Source organism: Cryptomeria japonica, chromosome 8 (assembly GCF_030272615.1).
Source record: "Cryptomeria japonica chromosome 8, Sugi_1.0, whole genome shotgun sequence".
Taxonomy (NCBI): Eukaryota; Viridiplantae; Streptophyta; class Pinopsida; order Cupressales; family Cupressaceae; genus Cryptomeria; species Cryptomeria japonica.
Window position 1 is genome coordinate 311,165,506 of NC_081412.1, and position 10,139 is coordinate 311,175,644.

General features: G+C 34.2%; 1 protein-coding gene across 4 annotated transcripts; it reads right to left on the reverse strand.

Moving 5' to 3' along the window:
• Positions 1-394: 394 nt before the first annotated feature.
• LOC131060579 (putative respiratory burst oxidase homolog protein H) lies at positions 395-6,428 on the reverse strand. 4 transcript variants are annotated; one of them, XM_057993871.2, is made up of 16 exons: positions 5,927-6,428; positions 5,555-5,686; positions 5,269-5,425; positions 5,132-5,180; positions 4,892-5,005; positions 4,237-4,656; positions 3,756-4,142; positions 3,473-3,568; positions 3,088-3,203; positions 2,638-2,740; positions 2,472-2,557; positions 2,218-2,380; positions 1,418-1,579; positions 1,199-1,327; positions 1,032-1,110; positions 395-952 (listed from the first exon to the last, which is right to left on the reverse strand). In XM_057993871.2, the coding sequence occupies exons 1-16, from the start codon at positions 6,057-6,059 to the stop codon at positions 843-845; spliced, it is 2,436 nt and encodes an 811-aa protein (XP_057849854.2). In that variant the 5' UTR covers positions 6,060-6,428; the 3' UTR covers positions 395-842. The 4 variants fall into 4 exon arrangements, with proteins under 4 accessions (XP_057849854.2, XP_057849851.2, XP_057849852.2 ...); XM_057993868.2 differs by having other exon boundaries at positions 395-718; positions 818-952; positions 5,555-6,428; XM_057993869.2 differs by having other exon boundaries at positions 395-718; positions 806-952; positions 5,555-6,428.
• Positions 6,429-10,139: the final 3,711 nt, after the last annotated feature.

Genomic DNA, 10,139 nt, shown 5'->3' on the forward strand with positions numbered 1-10,139 from the left:
GGGTTTTCTTACTGGTTCTTTCCCTTCAGTGCTTTTTGAACCAGACACTGTAAAAAAAACTTTTAAAATTTAATATAGTTCAGTGGTTCTATCCACTTTTATCAAAAAAAATAAAAAAACTGACACTTAATAACCAGTTTCTGCAATCTTTCATGAATCTTTTTTATCAAAAGAGACACCATCTTGATATTTCAATAACCATAATCATTTTCATTATATTTTACAATAAATAAAAGAGTTAATGTTAAATATGACAATTGTTAGAAATATCTCAATTGAAAAATCTATATCACATAGAACCTAAACCACCCTTTACTGTAAAACCAAATAAAAACAAACTCCCTGTAAAAAAAACAAAAGCCTACACACAGCCCTGAATCTGAAGATTATCATGTACCGGATAAAATGCTCAAACGAGACGCTCATTTTTTTATTGTTACTGAAAATTGTAGACTACAAAAATATTTTTATGGACTGATCACATATACCAACAAGACAAGTGACTTTTATATAGTCACATCCCAAATATAATATACATGTTGGACACTAAACTAGAAGATCTTGCCTCTTAAAAAAAACTTTGCTAAAATGAGCCACTAGTTTTACGTATGAAATCAGCAACAAGCTTTACAAAAATAACACAAATTCTAAATAAAATCTTAAACAAGTACCAGAAATATGAGGCTAATTTCTCCTGACTTCAGCTGCTGCACCCAAACTGAACATTGGAAGTGCAATGATCACAATGTTAGCAACATTAATCTAACAATAAGCCACCAAAGCTTTCTGTTAAACAGATACATACAAACATAAATACCGTAGTAGAAATGTGAGAAAGTTGGCTAGAAGTTTTCTTTGTGAAAATCAAAGCGAGTGTTTGAGCTGTGGGTATATTCCTGCGAAAGTGAGCGTAATTGATTTGCAAGCATAGGAGGCCCGCAATAGAAGACCCCTGTATTTACATCTCATACTCAGTCACGATGCATGTTTTATAGATACATAATTAATGAGGGGAGAGCGTAGAAATTAACCTATTCGAGCGCCCATGTGGGCCGCAGCTATCTTGGAGAACACCCTGCTCCAGTTTGGCCTCCCAAAGTGTGTTCGAATCTGCCATTAAAATTTGAGCTCATTCGCTTCAAAAAATATAGTACAGTAATGATTCAAGTGTTTGAAAAGAGAAGAGAAAAAACGGTACCCTGCAGCCTGAAACGATGTCATATCCATTTTTGGCATGATGCAGGGATTGCACCATCGCTATCAGAGCTGAGCGGGCATCACCTTCTTCATACACGCTCGTTAAGTGGTTGTGCATTTCAATCACTCTCTGCATCCAATCATACAAAACACTCATTGCCATGGTTAGCTAATCATGTTTTGGCCTGCCTGGTGAAATTATTACGAATTCATTGCTTACGTTCTGATCGCTTTCTGCAATTTCATTCATGACCCCTTTGAACCACTCGAAAGACCCTTGCTCTTTTGTAACCCAGTAGAAATATGCGCGTGCAGGGATCCCTTCTTTACTCCGCCTTCCTTCACCACTTCCTGGACTCGATTCACCTTTGCTTCCACTCTCCTTCAATGTTCAAGATCAGATAACTTAATAAAAGAGAGCTAAATAACATTGAAGGTGGGTTCTATTGAAAAACTAGTATAATTTCAGATGGGTCAAAATTTAGAGTGTACGTTTTAAGATTGGTCTAAAATTTCAACATTTAAACAATTAGAGTGTGTTTCTTAAATTTAATCCAAAACTTCAACAATTGAACACTAAACAAACAAGTCAAAACTTAGAGTCTACGTTTTAAGCCTGCTTCAAAATTTCAACAATTGAACAAGTCAAAGATTAAAGTGTGTGATTTAAATCTGACTCAAAACTTCAATGATTGAACACCAAACAAACCACAACTTAGAGTATATAATTTAAACTTCAACGATTGAACACTGAACGAACAAGTCAAAATTTAGAAGATATGCTTTAAGCCCAGCCCAATTCTTCAACAATTGAACAAGTTAAAGTTTAAAGTGTGCTCTTTAAATCCAACCAAAAACTTCAATGATTGAACACTAAACAAACAAATCAAAACTTAGAAAGTATACCTAAAACCCAACCCAAAACTTCAACAATTAAACAAATCAAAACTTAAAGTGAACTCTCTAAATGAACCACACATTTAGATACTAATTCAAATCCACCCTAAATTTTGTACATACATCAATATTTTCTTCCTTGTATTTGATGTTATTAAGAAGATCTCTGAGGATGCTGATGAAGGGTGTTGCCCCAATGCCCAGTCCCACCAGCAGCAGAATATCATACTTTGTATAGCTTTGGGCTGGAGCTCCATATGGTCCATCAATATAGAGCTTGGGAAATCTGTGATTCAATTACATCCCTCTGTTGGAAACTGTTTCTTACTCTCTATATATTTATTACATTAATAGCATATGAGAAGTTTGTTTCGAACCTGTTAGGAGATTTTCCTCCATGAGCTATCAACATACCATCAGCCGCAAGGGGATCGCTCTTAGTGCCAGCAGGAGGCTCACAAACCTGCGTCATAAAAGCAGATTGTAAATTTGAGGCATTTTTTCAGGCTACAGAAATACAATTGATTTAGTAACATAATTCACCTTAGAGAATATCCGCTGAAGTGCTCTAGTCCAATCACCTAGTGTTCGTATATGAACGCTTAAGTAGTCGTCTCCTGGAGCTGAGGTAATGGAAAATGGATGCCTACAAAGTCCAGTCATAAATCATTTATATTTATTATAAATTGCTATTTCACCAGTAAATGGGATAAGTTTAAAAAATATATTTTAAGTTTTGATTTGTTAAGTGGTTCACTTAAAATTATATTTGTTTTTTTAATAAGATCTATTTATTAGTGTGATTTTAAATGAATCACAAGAACAGGTCAAAATTTGAAGTGTGTTTTTTAAACTAAAATAGTGTCATGAATATATATCTCACAATTCAAATAGTATCTATTTATTAATATGATTTTAGATGAACCACAGAAAGAAGTCAAAATTTAAAGTATACTTTTTAAAATAAAATAATACACTGAATATATATCTTACCATTCAAATGGAGAAACATTTGGACACTTGATGAACATGTACATCCCACTTTTATACTTGAATCTTGGGGGTTTGCTCATGTGTAATGCAAGGACACCACCAGGATATATTGCAACCTACAACGTTTGTTAAATTATCACTTTAAAATTATTTGAGATCAATCCAGATAAATTGAAAATGAAAAATTGAATATGGATATGACTTACAATCATTTATTTTAAATAAATATTTATTTGTAAATATAATTTTTTATCACTTTTTAAAAAAAAAATGATAGATGAATAAATATGATCCAAACATCAATACAAAAATATACACAACTAATTCCACACACAACCTTAAATAGGGATAGAAAACTTACTTTTGCAACTAACTATTTGCTTACCTTAACTATGCTTACTCTGTAGTTATTTTCACGGAAGAATCTCAGAAAGCGCTCACCGGCATAGAAAATTATAGGAATGGCTAGATACATCCAAGTCTGCTTGGACACAAAGTAGCAGTTACACATTATTGATCATTTTGGTGTACAGATTGACAGGCAAGTTTAAATCCTCCAAATTAGTAGAAAAGATAGTCTAATTTTAGACGATCCATCTAAATAAGTGAAAGCTTAGAATATACAATCTAAGCTAAGATTTGACAAGGATTGCAAAGACAGGGCTTACCGTTTTGTGATACCATTCTGCTGTGAGCTTTATGAAAATGGAATGGACAATGAGCATAGCATAGACAGCAATGAACAAATGATGAGCGTACCAGAAAGCATTAAACCCGGCCAGATTATGCAGAGGCCAAGGCAACTTCACCACATTTCTTCTGAAACTATGAAGGGCCAGGGTGAAGGAGAATGTCATGACAAACACCATTATAACTCCTGTCAGGCCCACTGTGCTCGACAGTAAATCCCCATAACTAGGTTTTCTATTATGGAAGCCATGTCCTATTGTTGCAATAAAATTTGGCGTTGGACACGAAGCAATTCTGGGAAAGTCACAGGCGAGATGCACAGTCCCATGAATGAACACACCCATGGCAACTCCTGAAGCAATTACCTGCCCAGAAGAAACATAAGTAAAAATTGTCTAAGTTCTTAAAAACAGAGTATCAATCCTTTGCCGGCGAGGTCTACCATTGATATTAACTTACCTTGTGAACGTTAATGTTGTCATCAAAAGGGAAAATGGAACCCAGAAAGGTGGACCTGAGCCAGGTGATAATATTACGGCAGACGGGGAAGAGAATAAGAGCCATGTTAAACTTTAATGTTTCTGCAGCTCCCTTGGCTACACAAACACAATAACCCATCACCTGGAATGCACTTCTGTTTCTGTATTGCATAAATTTCCATGTGAACAAGCCTGCATTTATTGCCATCCACAGTAAAATAAGCCACATACGCCTCCAGTGCTCCTTAATATATTCACTAGCCACCTCCATATATCTATGAATCGGACCCCTCCAACGCTGGGGAATCATGGTCCTACAAAACCTTTTGCTCTGCTTTAAGCCTTCTTCGTTCCCATAAGACTTCACCATTCCTTGTAGCAAAGTCTCGAGTTGCCATATCTGCATCACATTCAAAGTTATGTGACACATTCATTAATCATCTACTGCGTAGGATTAATTTGAATACTTGTTTCTTTTCAATCATAGATCATTGAATTTGTTTCAAAATATCAATTTTTAAAATATGCATGCCTAGCTCTAGAAACAATCTAACATATTTTATAATACCAATTCGAAAAACTTAGGCGCTTGATTCTAAAACCAATCTTTAGCAAACTAAAGAAAAACAAATAACCTCTATGTGTCCTAAATTATCTGGGTCAAGCTCATCCATGATCAAAGCTGCATATTCTGCAGCATTCCTCTTCATATTTTGCAGTTTGTTTGCAGAAGCGCTCAGCTCAATGACCTGGTTGTGCATAATAAACATCAGGCAATCAATAGTCAATGTACATATAGACCTTAAGAGTTCAAACATAACACATCAATAAGATAAATCCAATACTCGCTAGGAATGAGAAGATATAATGATTACCTCTTTGACCTCATCTTCAGATATTCTTCCATCTCCATTCTTATCACACCTGGTCGATCATATCCAAAAGTTGACCTGATAAGCGACCACCAAACAGAGAAAAACATGGCACTATGCAAGTATATAATATAATTTACATATCAAAGAAGATCTGCAGCCTGGAATCGAAGTTTTGATCAGCCATGTCCTGCCAGAATTTATGGAGCTCATCCTTGGAGACACTATCACTTTGCAGACCCTTTCTTCGTTTCAGAGCATCAAACAGTTCTAAAGCAAACTCCTTTGTCTCCATTCCTGTCACAAAGAATTTCAAATCTTAAACAACCAAAGCAGAGTATTCTTCTGTAACTAAGTTAGCAATTTTTAGATGAGGACTTATAAGATACTAAAATTTCCTTGAGAAAGTTTAAAACTTAGGAATACCTATACATGAGCCAAAGTTCTGTCTGGAAAGTCTTCCTTCAACAGCAATCTGATCGAAGCGTCTCTCTACTGTTTTCCAGGCATCTTTTTCAGCACTTCTATCCAGAAATCTCAGGCTTTTCAGCCCCCTCTCTGCGCTCGATACAGTTCTATTAAACTTAGGCCTTTTACTAGCATTAGAGCTACTAAAACTAGAATTTTTGTTGATCTTGAAGGTTGACATCCTTGCAGTCATCTCAGATTTAACCCTGGATGAAAACGAAAGCTTTTGGCCTAGATTACTCTTCATGGAACTCCTGGATTCCAATTCAATCCCCCCTGATGATGAAGATTGATTAGCATGGGTTTTAGACATGGGTTTCTCCTCCTTACCGTAATCCTGGATTTCTTCATTTGGTCCCTGCACAACAATGCTGTGGAGCTCCGACTGCACACCATTTCCTCCTTGTGATATCTCATTTGGGTTTCTGGCAGAAACTGCCACGCTAGCCTGTATGTTGTTCATACTTCTGCAAAATCTACTTCACAAGTTGAAAGTTGAATGCATTTAAGCCTGTTTAAGGGCAGGAATGAAGTCACCTCCGTCCATACACTTTCACTTGATTATACATGGCCTACCCTTCCTTTAGAATCCTCCAAATGTTGAGCCTGGTGCCAGGATCATAATGGACGGTCCCATATAATGCGAAGTTATCTGGATTGCAATTGTATGTCTGAAAGACATTCCAGAGAAATGGACATCTGTGGCCCCATACTAACTCACGCCACAATTATCGATTTCTTTGCAGATTTCACGTGATGGACTCTTTCTTTTCAAATTCCACGGAATGGACATCTCTATCCCCCGTCCTTCCCTCACTGGGATTCCCAGCAAAGAGAGGACAGAGCTCAACAACTCAATTTTTCAAAAAAAAAATTTCCCTTAAACTCTCTAGGTTTTTGAATCGACGTTTAGATTCTTCTTTTTGATGGTGGATTGCTGACTGTAACGTGAAATGTCAATTCAAAAACACATTGATGTTTTCATTAAGAGATAGTTATCAGTTAAGTTCATTTGTGATTCCTTTTTTGATGGTAGATTGTTGAGTGTAATTTCAAACGTCATTTCAAAAACGCATTGATATTCTAATTAGGAGATAATTATTATAATTCTTCATGTTATTGAAAAAATTAGAAAATAGAAATGAATAATTGTGTAGTTAATTTTACAATGTTAGGTCAGTGATATATTATATGACTTTTATTTTCAAAGTGTAAAATTTATAATTAAAATTTAAAAATATGGCTCATTATTATTATTAAATAATACTTCTTTTGGGGAATCTTGATCATGTTGGTATTGGTGAGTTTGGTCACGCTAGCTCTGGAAGAATTCGGTTTATTTTCTCTATTTACAAGGGTTTTCATACCAATAATCTAATGGAGGCTCTTACCATTTTGTATGTGGTGGAGCATAGTTATAGATGATATTCGCTGGCACTTGGCTATGGTGATTAGACAGATTCTTTGGTTGTGTGGCTCCTTGAAATTTGTTACTTTTAGTCATATTCCTAGGGAGTGGAATGACGTGGTTGATTGTTTAGCCAAACGGGCTTATGATCATGGGTAAGGATCATGGGTAAGGTTGGAATATTTTCAATAGAGAGCAATTATCTTAAAATATGTATGTCTCTTCAGTTGGATCACTTAGTGGAGATTGATGATGTTCGGTAATTGGTTTTCAACTCGACTTGTTAATAAATTTTTACTTCTTTTTATTCAAAAAAAAGAAATAATATGATTATAATAAAAATGATTCATTAATTATTTATCATTCTTTCTAATAATTAAAAAAAAAAATATTTTAATTTGAATAAAATTATTTTTTAATAAAATTAAAGTAAAATTATTTATAATGTAAATTTTGAACATTCTCATTAATTAATATCTTTTATTATAGTATTCCATGTAAAAATGAGGGAAAAAATATTTATTATTTAAATATTCTTCCCTCATAAATTATTAATTAATTAGACTATTTATTTATCTCTGCATTCAATATAATAATTACGGCCTGCCTTTTTTAATTATTCCATTTGAACACGTGCCTCTCGCTCGCACAGAGCTATTTCTGCAGAATTGTAATTCGACGGCGGAAAGGTAGCACGTTTTTTACGTCGTTTATTAATAATTATTATTGTTAATGTGGATCATAGATTATTATGGGCTCCAACAGTAATAAGCTTCAAGAATGTCTTCGGAAAAAATTGAATAATCAAACCTTCCACCGCAAGGAAATGAATTTCAAGAACACGAGAATGGATGATGCTGACATGGAAAAGAAGCGGTTCCAAAGGCATGGTCCATTCCAAGATTGGGCTTGAGATAAAAAGAAGATTTTTCTAAAGGTGGGGATGGATCAAAGTACATAATATGTATATTGGTTGGATTAGTTGTTGCAGATTTAGGAGTAGATCTTATGGATTAACTCTAATTTTGGGTCTAGGTGAATATGTTGATTTTGAAGTTCATTGATATATGTAGATTTTGGTATAATAATAAATTTGCATTTGGTATTAGGGGAAGAGTACTAGTTACCACCATGTTCCAATAATTGTGCATTCCTTGTGTACCCAACCCTCTAGTTACTAACTTTAAAGAAATACAAAAATGATAACTGAAATTCCATTAATAAATTTCACATGTACCAATAGTTGCTCACTTTTTAGCCTTTTTGCTCCATAATTGGCCCATTTGTGCATGACTACTAGCACATTTGTGCACAACTATTAGGTCATTTTGCGTAAGTATTGACAATTTTAAGTGCACGATTATTGGTGCATCTTTAAGTAGGTATTGGGTGACACTTTGGAAAGTGTATTTATTGACCCCTATGTGCATAACAGATTCCACAGTGTGCATCGTTACTACCCAAAAGCTAGAACAATAGCTATAAGCAATTAAGTCACATATGGAGACAACCAAAACAAAATCGTCGAAATCCGATGTACCATTTAGAATCTATGGGTGCACGAAGTTAGCTATAACAACTACTGGTATGCTTCCCTTAGAGGCTCAACCCAAATTCTTCCCTTGAGTTATGCCATAAGGATCAGTGTTGGACTAACTATTTCAACTCTAGGAGTTCGTCTGGTGGATTATCAACCATTGTAGGTCTAGGTGAAGATGTTGATTTTGAAGTTTGTCAACACTTGTAAGTAGTGATGTAACAACAAATCTACAAATTTCATAGATGTTATTAAGAATACAACAATCAATGTGTAAATTGTTTAGCAACAACAACCAATGCATTACACTACATGGTGTAGACACCTAAAATTGACTATTAGCATTTGGTCAATTTATCCCTTTTTTTGAATCTAATCCCCTATCTCATTAATCAAATAATTAATCGTAATTATATAATTAAATAACAATTTATTCATCTATTTTCTAACAAAATCCCCTAGGTTATTGATTTGTTTAATTTCCCTATTTACCTATGTCTTTTATTTAATTAAAAATACTCTTTTTCTAGTTTCTTCTAAATTAGAGTTAAAATCAATTCTTAATTCCTCCACTCATTCTCTATGCAAATCTCAAATCCTTCATCTTTTACCACTTGCTTCTAATCTTAATTCTAATCATCTTAAAATCATCACCTAATCCTCTTCTAATGGTGTGCACATCCCTAATCATGTGATTAGGTAGAAGGTCAAATCATGCCATAAATGGCCTCTGCACTTGTCCAATTAACCTTAAAGGCTATCTACTTTTGGGAAGGTACCCCACATGGGTCCTTCCCCTTTGTCCCTCTTTTACAAATTTCTAACTCTTAAATTTATTTCTTCCATGTACTTGAGTGTGGAGACAAACTTCGCCTTCCTTTGTTACATCCTTCTTTCATGAACTTTTTCATTTATTCCTAATTTGCATGATTAGAGATATGATGATGTTAATTGAAATTATTGAAAACATTTGTTTGATGAGATTTAAATGAAATAATAATATTTATTTAAGCAATTAATTATTTATTAAATGAATACCTTGTATGGCAAAAATATTACATCTAACTACCTTCATTAGTCTAAGTGGATTCAGGAGATCCTATCATCCTCGAGCAAGCGAGGGAGAGTACCATCAAGGAGAGGGGCATAGATATGGGAAGAGGTCAAAGTTGGAATCAAAGCCAAGATATTTGAGATAAGTAATCTTTTAGGGTTTGTTTGGTTACCTTAAAGTCAATAAGGCCAAGTTAGTATCATGTAGATAAGTTGTCGAGACCATGTCAACCAATGGGTCGAGTCAAGGTTGTCTTCCTTATGTTAATCATCTTCAATATAAAATCAATTTATAAATATATTGACTTGGACTTATAATTTTAATGATATGTGTAATGAATTTGAGTTTGGAAGTACCTTGATACTCAACCAATTATATTATATTCATTAATGACATGTGTGTGTATATATATATATATATATGCACTTGTAATTATACAAGACCAATACATATATATAGTTGTTTGTTCAAGAACTCAAATTTGGGTGACATAGTGGGAAACGACTTTTTAAAGTCAAAGTCACCATGATATGCATATTAAGCG